The sequence below is a fragment of the Ochlerotatus camptorhynchus genome, unplaced genomic scaffold (assembly GCF_037179485.1).
Source record: "Ochlerotatus camptorhynchus isolate MF236.1 unplaced genomic scaffold, CSIRO-AGI_Acam_v1.1 ptg000357l, whole genome shotgun sequence".
In the NCBI taxonomy this organism is placed as follows: domain Eukaryota; kingdom Metazoa; phylum Arthropoda; class Insecta; order Diptera; family Culicidae; genus Ochlerotatus; species Ochlerotatus camptorhynchus.
Window position 1 is genome coordinate 4,249,446 of NW_027040845.1, and position 18,101 is coordinate 4,267,546.

Sequence of the window (18,101 nt, forward strand, 5' to 3'; positions counted from 1 at the left end):
TTTATTGAAACAGAAAACTGATGTTTATATGCACTGCAACATCATCAACCGCAAGTCCTATAACTGTGCAGTTCGTGTGGTGTTCAATAAATGATTAGTATTATAGAAGTGTGTACATATGTATCGGAAATTCTAAATCCTAAGAATTATTAACTTTTCTTGCTGAAACTCCGATCAGCACTCAATTGCTACTGTTTTTTTCTCTTCTAAATTGTTAATATAGTATGTCCAGTTTGATTACCCTAAAATTAAGTGCTTTCCTTGCTGTGCTATATTGTGTTGCTGTCATGAGAGGATAACTTCTGGGGACATGATATTAAGAAAGAGGAATCATAAATTTGGAAAGGGAAATAAACACTTACTCGTAGAGAAATTGAATGAATTATTCCTAAGAAAATAAGAGAGTTGATCTGTTTCAACTCTTTACCTACTAATAAAGGTAAGGGTGATCCTAACGGTTACCTTTGATTGCAGTGTGCTTATTGGATACCAATAGAGCTTAACTTTTCTATTTTCCCGATCTTAAAATGTGTTCACTTGTTGATTTGTTGTAAGCTTAAACTTAAATAAGTGGGATGATTAAAACGCACGGTACCTGCGAATATTTATGTTGTTGTTTGGTGGCTGTAGAGTTAAGTCCGGACCGTGGAACAGCGTCTCTACGGCGTTGAAATTCGTTGATGCTTTCTAGAGTGTCATCTGAGTTTGCACTATTGTCACAATCTTCTTCTTATTCTTCTTTTTAATTCGATACGTAAAGCGTAACATACGTAATAACTACAGATTATAATGTTTGTGTGTTCATAGTTACGGTTTTTTGTAACTTAAGTAAACTTCGATTACAAGCAGGTGCTGCAACTGTCTGAAGGAAGCGAGACGTTCCTGAAAAAAGCAAGAGCGAAAAAGAAGAAAAACTACGTGATAGAGGTGATGCAGAGGATACGTTGCTTGCGCTGACTGGTCTAGTTTGCTGTAACAGATGATACCTTAAATCAGTGAATTGATAAGCATGCTGCATTTATTTCCGGATTGAGGGATATCAAAACGTGAAATTAACGCACTACTTTTCAGTTCAGTGAATTGTTGTTTTAATGTACAATCACTGTTGAAAATAATACACGAACTAATAGTACATTATTAGTGCTCTTATAAATACCTTTTGTCAGGAGTGAATGTTTCTTGCAATGTTTTACAATGTTTTTTTCTTTTGTAAATGTGATGGTTTACAATGTTTTCTGGTCATGGTCGCCGTGGAAAACTCTCGCGTTCAAAGATGTATTTAAGTAGCTTATTGATAACCTCTTAAATTATACTATTATGTATGTCAAATACCTTTTGGCGTAGGAACAATCAATTGGAAGACATTGTGCGCCTCCGATCGAGTGTGTGAGAGTGAACTCGGCAGAGACCCGGGGACGAATTTATAAGATGCAGCCTTACGACGACGACGGCGACGTCGAGAGTTGACGATTGGTTATGAGAATATGGTGTGAACAATGTTAAAATTACCTCAGTTTCAGTCAGAATCAGCAGTGTAATTCTACAACAAAGAGCTCATTGCAGCTCGAACGGCCATTCCATATCCTGAATGAAATGAACACAACATCGTTTGGTTTAAGGTACGCATTGATCAAACAATTACCTCCGTATATAGCAACCAAGTCATGCGACGGTGATGCCTCCCGGGTGGTCTCTATCTCTTCTTACATTCTCTTCCGGGACCGACTCCAATCAACATTTTATTCTTGCTTCAGTACTGCAGGATATAGCCAACACAACAATTATCCCGAAAACAACCCAAAACCGACACTTCATAGAATAATAGAACAATGTCCACGTCAAACCGACTCGACAATATCTATATTTGGACTCACCGTGATTTTGATGAAGGCTTTGGACTTGTAACTTAACACGAGAAGTCAAAATGTACATTCTCGATTGCTACCTGGGGCAGTACTTGACTAAATTTTGTTAAGAGTGTAGAGAACAATTTTTGCACCGATCTTTTAATGTTATATCTTATGCCTACGTCAGAGCAGTTCAGTCCATTAATTACAACATTTTTTTTTATTAGATTAAATATTACAAGCTATAATATTGTTTTTTTTTTATTTGGTTTATGTAGTGCATTTTCGAAAATAAAAAAAGCATTTTTTTCGACACATCAATTCAGATTGCAAAAAACCAGTTGTCATTCCATTCCTTTTGCCGGTCAGGTAGTGGATATGTGATTATAATAGTAGATAGTAGTGACATTAGAGACTAAAATAACGAAAATAGAGACTTAAAAACAATTAAAAAAAAGTGATCAACAGTGACATTTGTTGACCGGAAAGATATGGCTACAATCTTCCGCTGATTGCGATTTCCACTTCGAGAAATTATGCATGCTTCTTGAAAATAGAACAAATAGTTTAAGAATCCCATCTATTTGATCTCAAAAAATAAATATGAACAGAGTAATCAAGAGCACGATGCCATTCTAACCTCCATTTCCTCAATCTGCACTATTTTGTCTGCCTAGATTTTGTTTAAACAAACAATTTACTAAGATGATATTAGATGCAGATCGCGAATTAAATCGCGGTGATTTTCACATTCCATTAGATAGGGAAAATTTTCATCTACCTGCTAGTGGTGTTAGCAACAATCAATACGAAACTAACGATTTTAAATTGGCTCACTATTTGACTAGCCTATTGGTCCCTAGCAAATCGACTAACGTACTCCATTATAGTATAAATTCCAGTACTACACTATGTTTGTTTTGATTCGCTATGAAAGTTTGACAGATAAAATGAGGAGTTAGTGGATTTTCGAGGGGTGAATCGATTAGCTTGGGACCGAAGATAGTACCAGAGCTGAGCCAAAAAGTTGAGCTTGTTTCTTCGGGACCTTCTGTTACGCCAAATCGACGATCAAATGCATTGTTTACAAAAGCTGATACGTCCCTTTGAAAAAGTTATCGAGAATTTTCATTACGTCGAAAGTAACAAATGTAAACAAATTGAGTTTCAGTGTCTATTATTCATTATACATGAGCAGGTGGGGCATAGTGCGCATCCCGTGCACCAGCTTGCACCTCCTGCCGTTCGGAACAAATGGTGGTAGGATCAATATCATAAGGATATTGAACCTACTACCAGTTGATTTGTTTCATACAGCTGGAGATCCAGAGCCAAACTGCGGGATGCTCACTATGCCCCTCCTCCCCCTGTTGTACGAATATACATAGAAGCACATATCCTTCCGATCAAAACATTTCTCGATGTTACTTAAGTCACCCGATTTCTATGGAGACACCGTTTGTCTTAAGTGACAGAGCAGAGAAATCAACGAAACGTGTACATTCGGCGTTTTGCTTTCTCCTTATTTGAAGTGAATAATTCGAACTGTTTGTTGCTAAGATGATTTCGGTGGTCCTAATATGATGAATACGTAAGGATACGTGCTTGGAAATATCCTGCTAAATACACATTGACTTATGGAACATTATTGAAAACCCTTTGTAGCCCATTGTAGCACCATATGAACTATAGTTTGTACGACGAAAAGGTATCCTCAGCATTGCGTTGCTACGGAGTGCTCGTGGTTGAACGTTAGCGTCGATTTGTTGTAGAATAGAAGGACAATCGATTCTGCCCTGTAGAATGTCTGGCACAAACAGGGTCCTTGTCGTATCTCTTCGACTCCACAAAGGATCCAGGTGAATTAACTGGCACCGACTTTCTTAGCTTGGAAGGCGGTGAGGATCCCTTCAAGGCATTCGTCGAAGGGAAAACCAGATGAATCGTCGTGAATAGACTCTACTCTTTGCATACTGTTTTGGTAATTGGGATTCCATATAGGGCAGCAGTATTCTAACACGAGGAGCAGTAAAGCGACTTCAAACAGTAGATGTCCGTGAAACTTTAAGCTATCCTGAAAATGAAGCCGAGCGTTCTGGATGCCTTGCCGATCACGTACGAGATATGCTGGCTGTATGTGAGTTGACAATCTAAGATGACTCCCAGATCCTTAATGTGATTCACACGATGTACGTCAACGCCTTCTAGGATATAACTGAATGTAATTGGATGTTTCTTCCGTGAGAACGTGATTACTGAACATTTTGTTGGATTTACAACCATGCGATTCAGTTGGCCCCATTAGCAAAAGCGTTGAGTTGGAGTTGGAGAAGGTGGCAGTCAGCGATGGCTCGGATTCGGAGATAGATTTTCATGTCGTCTGCGAACGACAGTCGTGGACCTTCGAGGACGAAATTGACACAAGAAATATCAACGGGCCGAGGTGGCTACCTTGCGGAATACCCGAAGTGGCAGGGAACGAAGGAGATCGGCAACTTTCAACTAAGGATCAGGTAGATAGAATGCGAACCATCGTAGGAGACTGCCATTTATACCGAGCCTATCCAGTTTGGCGATCGCTATAGAATGGTTCAACTTGTCGAAGGCGGCTGATAGGTCAGTATAGATGACATCTGTACAGGTGAGACACAGAAGGTTGGAAGTAGTCGACCGCCCTGCTATGAAACCATGCTGGTCTTCGCTCAAGTTGTCAATGTTTCTTTTGCATCCCTTCTTATGCACTGGAAACATCTCAGCTGATTTCCAGCAGGAAGGAAACACCCCACTGGAGAGGTACATTTCGAACAGGCAGAGAGGAGCCACCAGGCTATCGATGTGTTGCTTGAGAAAGACGGAAGGAACTCCGTCAGGTCCAGGCTTAAATGAAGACTTCAGTTGCGAAGCCGCCCTAGTTATTATAGCGTGGTCGATGTTGATAGCTGCCAAAGATTGACCAGACATTGGAACATTACTGGCTGCTAGAGAAACGTGCTCGTCAGGTAGGTTCTCATCCTAGAATAAACTCGCAAACTTGGTTGAGAACAGACGGCAAATGTCCTGAGGGGATGAAGCTTCTTCGCCGTTCAGTACCATAGTCGATGGAAGGCCACACTCCTTTAGTTGCTCATTCACATAATTCCAAAAAGTTCCAAAACATGCGAGAGCGTTTGGGAAGCTGCATTGACATCGGAAGGGACGAATATCGTGTGCCAGTCCAAATTCGAAAGAAGTTCCCCCATACTGTCGTGGTCAGCATTTCGGAAGATGTGAAATGTTGATTGATTGAGATAAAAGTAAAATATTCAACTTTTCCCTAGTGATATTCATATTGATAGTAATGTCAAAGCCGTACCAACTGATATCACACTTACTACGAATATCAGTGCCGGAAGTGAAATTCAGTGCTTAGATCAATATCTTACGCCAATTGACATTGTTGACAGTACGCAGCACTGATTATGGGTCCACCAAACCATTTGACCCAAAAACCAGTATGTTTTAAGATGAATGCTAGCGATTTGATATTGTCTAATTAAAACACGGCTTAACAGGTTAAACATTGCTATCACTATGACATTATATGTGTTAAATTTGAAATAGAAATAACTGTTTTCCTCGGTTCGGTGCGAATGTTACTTTCGACGTAATGAAAATTTGCTCTTTATATGGTTCGTTTAAAAAAATAATTGGCACCTAGATTATTTTATGAACATTTTAAGGATTCCATTTCTTCTAACTGTTGTAATGTTACCGATTATTGGTAGCATTAGATCGTTGAAAGCTAGCCTTTGCCATCCGCCGAGAGTCGTCAATATTCTTCGTTTCACGTACGCCCATTAGGTGCTGGCCGCACCTTTAGCATCCTTCCCGACTGCTGGAAGGATTCTTTTGTTTTCCCTGTCTTCAAAAAAGGCAATAAGCAACCGGTGTCCAACTACCGTGGTATCGCTGCTTTATGTGCAGTCTCAAAACTTTTTGAACTATTGGTGCTAGATTATTTAAAACACACATGTTCTAGTTACATCGCGACTGAACAACACGGATTTATACCGAAGAGGTCGACCGCTACAAATCTCGTTCAATACACTTCATCAATCATACGCGAGATGGAAAGAGGTCATCAAGTGAATGCTATCTACACCGATCTTTCTGCTGCTTTTGATAAAATCAATCACGAGATTGCAGTGGCCAAACTAGAGCGACTTGGTTTTCACGGTTTTCTTCTTGAATGGCTTCGCTCATACTTCAACGGTCGACATTTGTCAGTGAAGATTGGAGATCATTTTTCTCAACCGTTCGCTGTTTCTTCTGGTGTACCTCAAGGCAGTCATCTGAGACCGTTCATATTTGTATTGTATCTGAATGACGTTCACTTTTCGATCCGTTGCCTGAAGTTGTCTTATGCTGACGATTTCAAACTATACTTTGTCATCAAAGATCGAAGTGATGCATTGTGTCTTCAGCAGCAGCTGGACGTTTTTACTGTTTGGTGTGACAAGAAAAAATCACCTATCTGTTATGCTTACAGCCTGCAGGAGCCGTGAATCTACTATTAAAGACTTAGGCGTCCTACTGGATTCACAACTCACCTTCAAGGACCATGTGGCTTATGTTTCCGCTTAGGCATCTTCTCAAATTGGTTTCATTTTTCGTTTCGCCAAAGACTTTAGGGATATTTTCTGTTTAAAAACACTCTATTGTTCGCTAGTCCGCTCCACATTAGAGTACTGTTCCGTAGTATGGGCTCCTTTATACAGCAACGGGGTGAATCGTATTGAGGCCATTCAGCGAAGATTTGTACGTTTCGCCCTTCGTTGGCTACCCTGGAGTGATCCTTTCTATCTCCCTAGTTATGAAAGTCGCTATAATTTGATGTCCCTACAATTACTTAGTGTTCGTCGAGGCGTCTCTAAGGCTACCTTCATCGCTGATCTCCTACGATCGGACATTAATTGCGGTTCACTTCTGCATATTCGACGACAAAAATACTTGCCTAAGCCCGTCCCTAGATGGGACATCTAATTGCATAAATAAGGGTTCCAACATTTTTTCGGGGCTATGTACTATAGTTTGTAGTATGTGAAAGGGAAATCTTACATCAATATACATACATGCCATTTGGAGAGACTTAGATAGTGAGAGAAAATTTTCGATCTTGGATTTGAATTTTTTAGCTCGCTTAGCGGGTAAAAAATGTATGGGAAAATACTGTTTATATTTAAGCTTGTTTAACAATAATATCTGTCCTTTAAATTTGTCGAACCTCTTAACGGAATCCCTTTATGAAGAACTTTGAGTGTGTTGGTTTATTTCGGTTGAATTCCGTTATAATTGCTTATATTTTGACAGATACGCGTATTTCGTCTACTGCTTGCAGACTTCATCAGTGCCAAGTGGTGTTAAGTACTTGACACTGATGAAGTCTGCAAGTAGTAGACGAAATACGCGTTTTTTTTTTTAAGATAAGCAATTATAACGGAATTTAAAGGAAATAAACCAACACATTCAAAGCTCTTCATAATAATATCCGGGAAAAAACTGAACAACAAAGCCCCTGACTGATCTTCCTAGGTTGTCTCAATTTCGATATGGGGATTTTTATTACTTCCTACCAGCGGAACCATCTCTGTGGAAATTGGCCTGACGATGATTAATTCCCATTGCCAATGCAGTATGAGTTTGTATTCAAATAAGCTCAAATTTTGCGAGAATGCTCAGGACTTGATTTGGAATCGATTGAGCTTGGTGGAATAAAATCGAACCACCCTAACGCCCATGCTACAGCTATTTGAGGGCCGTCGCAGCGCAGCGTCATAGAGCTTGTGATGTAACAAGACCCATCATACAGTGCCGACATTCAGTGATGCCAGATTTATTTATTGCCATAACTTTTGCAAATCATGAGCGGAGTGTGGCAATTCGGCATGGTGCCGTGTTAAGGAACGGCACCAACAGGATTGGGGCATAATTCCGTACATTTTTCCTACGGATCAATTCCGTAGAGATCTGTCATCGCTGCTGACAATTCGGGTCATCTGCTCGATCGATGATGTTCATTAGACTGCGGTGTTCCGTCTTCTTGTTTAGGTACTAGCAGGTAGAGATCGCTGCGTTGGCAAGACGGCAATCCTCTTGGCGATGTTGTTTTGTATTATAGTCACTTTAACACATTTTAAGTCATTTGAGACTTGCCCGGGGATGAGATTTGAACTCGTCAACTTTAGCGTGAGAGGCATGGATCCTAACCTCTACGCTGGGCCCATCCCCGCTCCTGACGAAAAATTTGTTCTAATTTAGCTCTAAGTTAGGCCTGACTGTTCCGTTCCACCCTCGGCTGTTCAGTTTACTTCAGATAGAAGCTTTACATTAGATTGCTGGTGGGCATTAGATTGCTGAGAAATGAGTTTCAGGCACGGAAGATCGGCAGAGGGAGGAAACTTTTTGGGAGAGAAGAGAATGATTATAGGGAAGGGAATCTATCTCCTGCAGGTGGCGGTTAACTAGATGCACTTTCATTTTTTTACAGCTGGAGGGATTCAACGCATAAAGTCAATAGCAAAGAGTTATGTATATTAGCCATCGATTGATGATGAAACTATTGCGTTCGTAAAGGCATGCAAGCAAAAACTCCACCGCATTCGACACCGGTTCTGTGAAACATGCCGACCCCATCGACGAAGTATGCTACCTGCTAGCATATATGCAACATATTTGCCCGAAACGCTCGTTAGGAAGCATCAATTTAGTAAGTCTCGCTCTTAGGGGGAGGGGTTTAAGAATCTGTGACAATCAATGTATCAAGTATAGGAAAAGCGTGACGAAAGGAGGTTGATTTCTCCCACATTTAGCGTGACGTAATAAATGGATAGCCCATTAGAGACAACAGACCACGGCACCTTTTCATCCTCATTCAAACTGTTCGGGACACGTTTAAGCGGTTGCTGTAGAAAATCCAGCAGGGGTTGATTGTTGATGAAGCGTTGGACATTTTCGTTTTAACATACCGCACAAGGCCGAATCGTCAGGTCGAAGGAGGAAAATCACCGTCATCGTGCTTCAATTTGTTTAGGAACGAAAATGTAGGCCGAAACAATATTTGTTTTAAATTAAATACATATTCCCGGTTATTTTCTAGTTGACTGGTCACCTATCGGTAGTTAAGAAATTCAATTCCTACAAGACGTCTATAAACAGGATATATTACTATAAAAATATTCAGTGCAAAGATCGGTTTTTCTTAACAAAATTAGCCCAGCGTCTTTCCCTGAGCTTACTTTTATATGCGACAACTGACATCTTAATACCAGTTAGGTACAATACTAGCAAGTTTCATCAAACTCAAAGCAGGTAAGCCCAAACGTCCGTTCAATTTAGCCTGGAAATCATTCATCTTGAAGCATCATTAACCACCAATAGGTTTTTTTAGACAACACAGAAAGGTTAGGAAATACCTGCTTTCATATATGGCTTCCGTCGATGGTAGCATCGAAAGATGTAGGTAGACACGATGATAACAGTAGGACGCAATGCTGCTTCCTTTTGTTCGCAACCAAACGGCTTCTCCTTCAAACACCCTGTGCATTTTTTTTTTATTTGAAAATAGACAATATTGTTTCAGCTGAAATGTACCTCTAAATCCTGGATGCACGATTTGTACGGTAGCTCCGGTTCCATCGGAGCAACAATTTTCTTTTACGCGACCCCAAACGACGCTCTAGAAAAACTACAAGTTTAACAGTGAATGTCTACTGTGAAACTTTTCGTAAAACAAGGAAAACAGATACCTTTCTTGTTTAAAGCATTCTACTTCTTCGCCTTGAATTAAGAAATGGCTATCAGAAAATCAAAATAACTGCAAGGATAATCGAATCGGAATTAGGATTGTATGCTGAACGAGTGTATACCTGACATGCGTCGAGCTCAAATTTCTCAACATTACACCAACACGATACGTCTGCAAATATTGTGGTCTATCTGAAGACACTAACCTGTCCGGAGAAAAAGTACATACCGACCCTCAACAAGACACGTTTTAGTTTTCTGAATGCTTCAATTGGAGTGTAACTGTTAACGTATTTGCTTTTCTGTTGACCTGAGCTCTTACTCGATAGGATTATATGACATATAAAACACATTCGACGATGAAAGAAACGAAAAAAGATCGATTAGTAATGGTATTGCACAAACCGACTTACCTGGTGGAAAGCTGATAGATTATTAATTGCCTATAATTTTATTTCTGTAGCTTGGGATACCTCTTGATCCGAAAAATGTGGGGGGGTTGAACGAAGAACTACTACTACTTTTCCTCTCTCTCTCTCTCACTGTCTCTAATCGGCAACAAAAAGCAACACGACGACACAAATATTACTGTTTAGACTAGCTGCTTTAATGGCTGCGACTTCTGCTGCGATGACGTTCAGCTTTAGAGGTGAAAAGAGAAATTAGCCAATTAGAATTCAATACAAATCAACATTCAACACTTACATCTCTTATACTGCCGTTCATGATCACGATCGCGATCGCGTCTTTCGTGACGTTCGTAGTCCCTATCACGAGTATCTCGACGATCCCGACGTCTATCATCACGCTTAAAGCGATCATCACGCTCTCTAACAAATAAAGTTGAATAGCCGATCATTATTTAAAACAAAAACTTCTTCATCTTAGCAATAGCACACCTCGATCTAGGTTCATCCCGACGACGATCACGTCTACGATCATCATCTCGCCGCCGCTCTTCCACTCGTGGTGGTGCAGGCTTATTTCTGGCTTCCACCATCTCCTCGACCGCTTTTCTCAACTTTGAATAGCTGTAAAAATAGAAATAAATTAGTATTATCTTTAAATTTCCACAGATACCGAATGCATCGTACCCCAAATGTTGCTTGCCGGTAAGATGATCATCGATTCGTTGCTGTGCATCACCTACGATGAGGAACGCACCACAAACCTGACAAACTTCCATTTGCTTCTCCTGCGATGCGGCATATTCCGCGGTCACTGACCATCCATTCGATTCATGCTGTTTGATCAATTCGTCCTTTTCCTCCTTCAGCTGATCACTCATAAGCATCAGGCTCTGCGAAACCGAGTCAGTCATTTCAAACATAACTTGCCGACAATGGAATTCCCCATACTAACCTGTGCCTGATCCACATCGCCTCGTATGCCGGCTTCCTCAGCTTCTCGGATCAGCTTGCCGATCTTTTCGTTGATCGTATTGATCTGCTCTTGCTGTTTGGAAACCGGTCGATTCTCCAGCTTGCTGTTCATCAAAAGTAGTCTTTGCTTACCTTTCACTATCTTCCGGTCGACTTCGTTGATCATGTTGGTACAGAACCGAAGAAAATCTTCCTCGTACTGGGTCTTCTTACGACACGGTTTTGTTGCGTCGAACAGCTTCTTTGCTTCTTCGTCGTGCAGCTTGCCACACTGTCCCAAATCCGCCCGGGTATTGACAAACAGATCGTGCGGGCAGAATTTAACCATGAAATATGTGCAAAACTGAAAGAAAACAAAACATTTAAGAAAAACAAAATCAACAAAAAAAAACCCTACCTCCTCATCTTCCCAGTTTAACTCCTTGGTCTTGACGGATGGATGAAGATTCCGGTTCCGGCCCATCAACTCGTCCAGCAGTTGCCTCGCGACATCCATGATTGCCGCTTTGTTTGAGTAAGCCCAAGTTCAAGCTTCTTCTTGTTCTTCTTTAAAAAAAAAGAGCACTTTAAAATCGGATTTTATACACTTCTGCGCACAGTAGCTCAAAGAAAACCACTTTTAGTGCGATTCACTTTGAGTAATACACAAAATGAAGGTGTTTTAACGCGAATTTAAGCAAGATTTTCCGGTTAAAATTGTGATTTTTTAGGCGTAAGATTTTCGTCACCAGAAACGCGATGAAAATTTTCCTTCCTTTTGTCGTTTTGAGAGCTGTCAAAATTTTCTTCGATCGATGAAAAGACTTTTCAAGGAACGAAGACTGGCGGACCCGCATTACCACAGTTGTTTCACTAAGATGAATATCCAAGCTTTCCACCACAAACGAAGTGACAGACGACTAACTCGACAGTGAGCATGCATAAGGGCCTATACGCGATGATCGATTCTCTTCATCGATTTTCTCTTTGCATTGCTACAGCTAAGCGAAACTATTTTGTAGAATTTATTCAATGTAGAGTTGTAACAGGTTGCATTGGCTATCAAAAGAAACAGCAAACGCACCGACAAACGTTAAATCTAGCGAGTTATTAACAAAAGAGAAATCGATGAAGAGAATCGATCATCACGTATACGCCCTTATGAATGCTCACTGTCGAACTGGCGAAGAAATCTCGATGAACATTTCAAATGGTCCTATCTGCTTTGATCGATTCTCTTCATCGACTTTCTCTTTCGTCAATAACTCAGCTGCAAAACCTTTCCCTGTTGTATTTGACGTTTTGGACGCTAGATAAGAACTTCCTTTATCAAACTATGTGGTAGAATTAACGCGAAATCTGTTTGCATAGCAGTGGTTATGAAAAGAGAAAGTCGATTAAGAGAATCGATCAAGGCAGATAGGACCATTTGAAATGTTCATCGAGAAATCAATTAAAATAATATAGTTCGCTGTAATAGAATTTTCTTAGAAGCTTGTGCCATCAGCCATCAGATGGGCTAGTATTTTTGTTTTAATTTGAACATAGTTGATTTTGTGTGCAATATGATCTTTGACAGTGTGCAAAGAGTGTATCATTTTGTCATTTTTTTATGCATTTCAGTTTAGAGTACACAGCAAAAAAAATGTAATATCGATCAATGTAATTCAAGCTGATGTATGAAATAATGATGTAATAGCAAAAAGCAGATACAATATTACATCAATGGATGTAATTTTGTTTGCAAAATCGATGTACATCGCACAACGTTATATTACACAACCGATGGATTGACCTGGTTGCAGCAGTTTAGATGTAATATTCAACAACTTTTTTTTTCTGTGTGGAGTGAAATAGATAGAACCAAAACATTCTAGTACATTTAGTGTTGCCATGTGGTACAATCCATTAGTAGTGTTGCCATGTGGTACAATCCAGTAGTAGTGGTGTTGCCATGTGGTACACTGAAAAATTGCAATAACAGGTGCGTCACCAAAGTTTTCGAGCCGCTCCGTCTGTCACTTTGTTTGTGCTTTCCACGCTCGGTAACGGCGGCCTACGCGGGTTCTAAAATGTTTAAAGCCAAGTTATTAACGAACGAGAGAGTCGATGAAGAGAATCGATCAATGTAGATTGGTATATTTAAAAGTGACGCGAAGTTTCCACCGACAAACTGACATGAAACTGAAACTTAACTCTTGATCGAGAATCCATAACGGCCGATTCAAATGTGCAGCGATCCCATCTGTCAAAACCATAGAAATGTTTTATCTAGATAAAAAATAATTTGTCCGAAAAAGATTAGACACGAACCAACTCATACATTTTATACGCATGTTTGTGGCTAGGATAAATATTTTCCGCGAACACGGCGGCAGATGTCAGTTTTGAGCTTTGATCAGAAATTTCTTTGTAATTTGTATGATGATTCATTTCGGTTTGTCAGTGAAGTTTCTAGCATAATGAAGTGACAGACGACTAACTGGCGAAGAAATCAATTAAAATAATGAGGTTCGCAGTAATAGAATTATCTTAGAAGCTTGTGCCATCATCCACCAGATGGGATACTATTTTTGTTTTGGTTTTGCACAAAGTTGATTTTGTGTACAATGATTCTTTGACAGTGTGCAAAGAGTGTATCATTTTGTCATTTTTTTTTATGCATTTCAGTTTTGAGTAGAGTGAAAGAGATAGAACCAAAAAATTCTAGTACATTTGGTGAAAATACTAGTTCAATCCAGTAGTAGCACAAACGAAGTTACAGACGACTTTCTCCGAAGAAATTAATTAAAATAAGGTGGTTCTCTGTAATAGAATTTTAGACCACTTTCCGCCGCTCACCGCCAGGTTCGCTAGTATTTTTGATTTGAATTAATTCAAGTTGGTTTTGTGTGCAATGATCTGGCAACTCGCGTTCTCACTCGCGTTGACGGGGTGCTGTTTTCTCACTCATCGAAGGAAATTTTGATTAGAGTGAGAAAGTAAGGAACAGTCAGCGCGGGAACCGTGTGCGGTACTATAGGTGCGGCACAAAGAATGTAGTCGACTCCTTCGTTCTCACGGTGTTCTTACGCATGATCCAACGTTACGTCACACTAGATTATGCATAAGAACGTCGTGATAATGAAAGAGCAAAGTTTGTATGTTTGGGAGCCTCTCGCATTCAACTCGCATTCGTCCTCGAGTTCGTGTGGAAGCCATTCAGAGCGGAGGTGGCCAGGAGCGTGGCATTCGAAGTGGAACCGTTCCGACTCCACTGGTCGTTGGATTGGGGGAAGCCTGTGAAATCGCTAGCCGTGAAATGGAGTACGATCACAAATGGATGGAGTTCCTCTCGAAACGCCTGATGGACCAAATCTTCGCATCGCTACCGAAAGTCATCCGCAATGGCGATCCAGTTCATTCTTATCCCGGATGTATCAATCTGTCGTTTGCATACGTTGAGGGTGAATCGCTGTTGATGGCGCTGAAAGACGTTGCCCTCTCGAGTGGGTCGGCTTGCACTTCGGCTTCGCTGGAACCGTCGTATGTGCTGCGTGCGATTGGTGCCGACGAAGATCTGGCTCACAGCTCGATTCGCTTTGGCATCGGACGGTTTACCACCATCGAGGAAATCGACTACATAGCTGAAAAGTGCATCAAGCACGTGACTCGACTCCGAGAGATGTCCCCGCTGTGGGAGATGGTCCAGGAAGGTATCGACATCAAGTCGATCCAGTGGTCGCAGCATTAGAGCGGACGGGTCGGGGCATATTTTAAAGAGAGATTTGATTTTGTATGTTCTGCTGTGTATGGTTGAATTCAGTGAGGGTTTTTTTTTAATTGTTAATCATTGATTGTGTTATTAACACATCCACTTTTGGTAGTAAGTAGGTATTGAGACGAGAGAAAAATAATGTATAGCTTTGCTACATATGCTATTAGAGACAGCAATAAATCTTAGACAGTGAAATCATTGGGAGTATTTCATCATTCACTTGGCGAAAAAACTTCCTATCAGCGATTGTTTGAAATAGTATAAACTTTGTTAGTTCCCGTCAAGGACGGCGTTGTTACGACTACGCTAAATTCGCAAATTTGAGGTATTCGTGGACTGCCATCTCAGATTTGCTTTGGCGCGGATTAGTTCCACTTAGGGTTAATTCAACTAAGTTTCGATTCTAATTATTTGAAGACTCCAGGAAAATCTACGTTTAGAAAGACCTTCTATTATTTAATAAAGAAGTAAAGCAGTAAAGTTATTAATAGTTGGTTGGGCAAGCTAAAATATCATTTAAAAAAATGTGTTCAATGTCGATAAGCTTTCCGCAAAATCCGCACTTCAAAAGCTATAAAACCGCACAAAATTTGCGACACTTGTAACAGCCCTGCAGTTGGCTTCGGCGTGCCAGAGAATACCTAATCCACCTAACCGGACCTGAAGAAACGGAAAGGAGCGCGACTGGGATTAGACGGGCTAGCCTTATGAAGCTCTCTACTGACATACAATATAGCATGGTTGCAGCAACCTTATATTTCACCTATTTGTCCCTAAAGATCACTAATTTACACCCGACACCCTAGGTAGGATAATGTCATCGCAAATAACAACAATTCCCGTTGAATACATAGTGCGAAAAATGCTCTTGAATTACCCCAAACCGTCTCATCACAACCTACGCCTCGGTCAGCGTGGCCCGACCGATCGTTTTCGGCATCTTTTTATTGGTGGAATCCTCGAGCTCCTTCGGTTTGTAGTAATGCGGTGCCGCCTCCAGCAGCCACTTGCTTTCGATTTCAATCACCGACCGCATGTACTCCTTCGTCGTAAACACCAGCTCGTGGTACAGCACCCACATGGCAGTTCTTCGAACAGTGCCGAATTCGGATGGATCATCACCGTCTGATTGTGCTTGGCCGTTTTGTAGTGACCCCCCCTTGGAGAGCCGAGCGACGTGATAAAAGTACCCGGCTGTAATAGCCTTCCGGATGTTGGTCGTTTCCGGCAGACTGGAAACCATTTCGATTTCGACTCGCTGCATTAACCCAACCAGCTGCTCCCGGACATCGCGAGCTCGTTTCATCGAACGGAACTGAATGAAATTTTCGTAACACCACTGAGTGCTGTAGTCCGATTCGGCCCATTGGTTGTAGACCTGCAGCAAACTCAAGTGGTCCCCGTGCATGTGGTTGAAGTTCTTCCGGGCCGTATCTGCGTGGATGATTTTATCTTTCGGTCGGTAGAAGATGGCTCCATTCACCGATTGCATTGCAGCGATGGCCACCACCTCCTCGGAACATTTGTACTTTTCACTAGCAAGCAGCATTTTTGCCATCATGGGATCGACCGGAAATTCCGCCATCCGTCGTCCAAGTTTGGTCAGTTCACCGTGGTGATTCAATGCCCCTAGGGCGTAAAGTTGCTCCAATGCCAAAACCAACGTTTCATGTGGTGGAGGATCGAGGAAATCGAAATGAAGCAAATCGTTGATTCCAAGAGCTTTGAGCATTAGCAGGGCATTGCCCAGGTTTATGCGCTGAATTTCCGGGACGGTGTTGTCTTCCAGCTCGTGTTTGTATGCCCAGGCTGTGTACAGACGAAAGCACTTGCCAGGGGCAACGCGCCCTGCTCGACCTGCACGTTGATTGGCAGACGCTTTCGAAATGGGCACGACCATCAGGGTCTCCATCCCGGTTCTGGAGTTAAAATTATTTTGCTTTGCAAAGCCCGGATCGATCACGTACATTATGTTATCGATGGTTAGTGATGTCTCGGCGATGTTGGTGGCCAGTACGACTTTCCGGGCGTTCGGTGGAGTTGGATCGAAAATTTTCGCCTGCATGTCCGACGGCAGATTGGCATAATTGGGAAGGATGAGTAGTTCCTTGAGTTTGGAACCCAACCGCTTGACGCGATCCTGGAGCATCTCCTGGCAGGCTTCGATTTCCTCTTGTCCTGGAACGAAAAAAAAAATGTAATTTTTTAACATCGCATAGAAATAGACCCACTTACCAGTTAAAAATACAAGAATGTCTCCAAGAGGCTGAGTGGCATGAATCTGTAGAACCGACACCACACATGCATCGATATAATCTGCTTCCGGTGCTTTGGTGTAGAAGACATCAACCTAGAAGAGAAAAAGTTAGATTTTACAGCAAAACACAAAGCAAGTCAAATCTAACTACGTACCGGAAAACGACGACCAGGAATACGGAATATGTTCGCATCATCGAAGAAATCCGAAAACTTTTCCGCATCCAACGTGGCACTGGAAATCAGTAGTTTCAAATCCAACCGAAACCGCGCAATGTCCTTCACCAATCCAAACAGAATGTCCGTGTGCAACGTACGCTCGTGAGCTTCATCGATAATCATCACACTATACGAAGCTAGGTCCGGTTCCGAAAGAAACTCCCTGTGCAACGTACCATCTGTCATGTATTTAATGACAGTCCGCTCGGATGTGCAATCCTCGAAACGAATACTATAACCAACTTCGTTGCCCAACTTGACGCCCATTTCCTGTGCAACACGTGCCGCCACGGACATCGCTGCCACGCGACGAGGCTGAGTACATCCAATCTTCTTGCCGTCGTTTGTAAACCCAGCTTCATAGAGATACTGTGGAATCTGTGTCGTTTTTCCCGAACCCGTTTCTCCTTCGATAATAAGAATCTGGTGTTCTTTTATAGCGGCTATGAGATCCTCCTTGAATGGAAAAACTGGAAGTGATTTCTTCGTTTCCTCAATGTCCAGCTTTCCGGTCCTTTTCTTTAGTTCCATCCAGTCGGAGTGCCTGGACGAAATCAATCTGATCATCCAACAGCAGTTCATACTCTTCAGCACCAGCACCACTTGCGAACCTCTTCGTTTTTGAAAGTAAATTTCACGCACAGTCTGACGTTTGCTTACGGATTTTACCATAGGAGTAAAGAGCTATAGATTCGCCGTCAAGGCCAATAGCATCAACTATATACTTTAAGCTAGTACATATGAGTAGATAGTGTTGCCATAGAGGTAACTCTAAGACCACTGGGTCCCGAAGAAAATCATTATTATTTTTGGCTCACTCAGTACCAGAACAACGGTCCCAAGCAGTCCCAAGCTATTTCACTCACCCCTGCATGTTCT

At 41.5% G+C, this 18,101-nt stretch overlaps 2 protein-coding genes and 1 pseudogene across 3 annotated transcripts; 1 reads left to right on the forward strand and 2 right to left on the reverse strand.

Moving 5' to 3' along the window:
- Positions 1 to 274: 274 nt before the first annotated feature.
- On the reverse strand, positions 275 to 11,750 carry LOC135709259 (luc7-like protein 3). Of its 2 annotated transcripts, XR_010518342.1 has the most exons (7): positions 11,409 to 11,750; positions 10,992 to 11,354; positions 10,724 to 10,929; positions 10,529 to 10,660; positions 10,335 to 10,459; positions 10,043 to 10,270; positions 275 to 882 (listed from the first exon to the last, which is right to left on the reverse strand). XR_010518342.1 is itself a non-coding variant. In XM_065231559.1 (6 exons), the coding sequence occupies exons 1-6, from the start codon at positions 11,505 to 11,507 to the stop codon at positions 10,236 to 10,238; spliced, it is 960 nt and encodes a 319-aa protein (XP_065087631.1). In that variant the 5' UTR covers positions 11,508 to 11,750; the 3' UTR covers positions 8,566 to 10,235. The 2 variants fall into 2 exon arrangements, 1 of the variants encoding a protein (XP_065087631.1); XM_065231559.1 differs by lacking the exon at positions 275 to 882 and having other exon boundaries at positions 8,566 to 10,270.
- A 2,334-nt stretch (positions 11,751 to 14,084) lies between these two features.
- On the forward strand, positions 14,085 to 14,928 carry LOC135709295 (cysteine desulfurase-like). The gene has a single exon (XM_065231604.1). The coding sequence runs from the start codon at positions 14,133 to 14,135 to the stop codon at positions 14,721 to 14,723; it is 591 nt and encodes a 196-aa protein (XP_065087676.1). The 5' UTR covers positions 14,085 to 14,132; the 3' UTR covers positions 14,724 to 14,928.
- Positions 14,929 to 15,051: 123 nt separating this feature from the next.
- Positions 15,052 to 17,853, reverse strand: LOC135709297 (probable pre-mRNA-splicing factor ATP-dependent RNA helicase mog-4; annotated as a pseudogene).
- Positions 17,854 to 18,101: the final 248 nt, after the last annotated feature.

Bases quoted from the DNA above. Each gene is read 5' to 3' on its own strand.
- LOC135709259 (XM_065231559.1), bottom strand. From the start codon at position 11,507: ATGGATGTCGCGAGGCAACTGCTGGACGAGTTGATGGGCCGGAACCGG. The intron at 10,930-10,991 runs GTTAGTATGGGG...TCGGTTTCGCAG, and splicing joins GCGATGTGGATCAGGCACAG to AGCCTGATGCTTATGAGTGA. The intron at 10,460-10,528 runs GTGTGCTATTGC...TTTATTTGTTAG, and splicing joins CGGGATGAACCTAGATCGAG to AGAGCGTGATGATCGCTTTA.
- LOC135709295 (XM_065231604.1), top strand. From the start codon at position 14,133: ATGTTTGGGAGCCTCTCGCATTCAACTCGCATTCGTCCTCGAGTTCGT.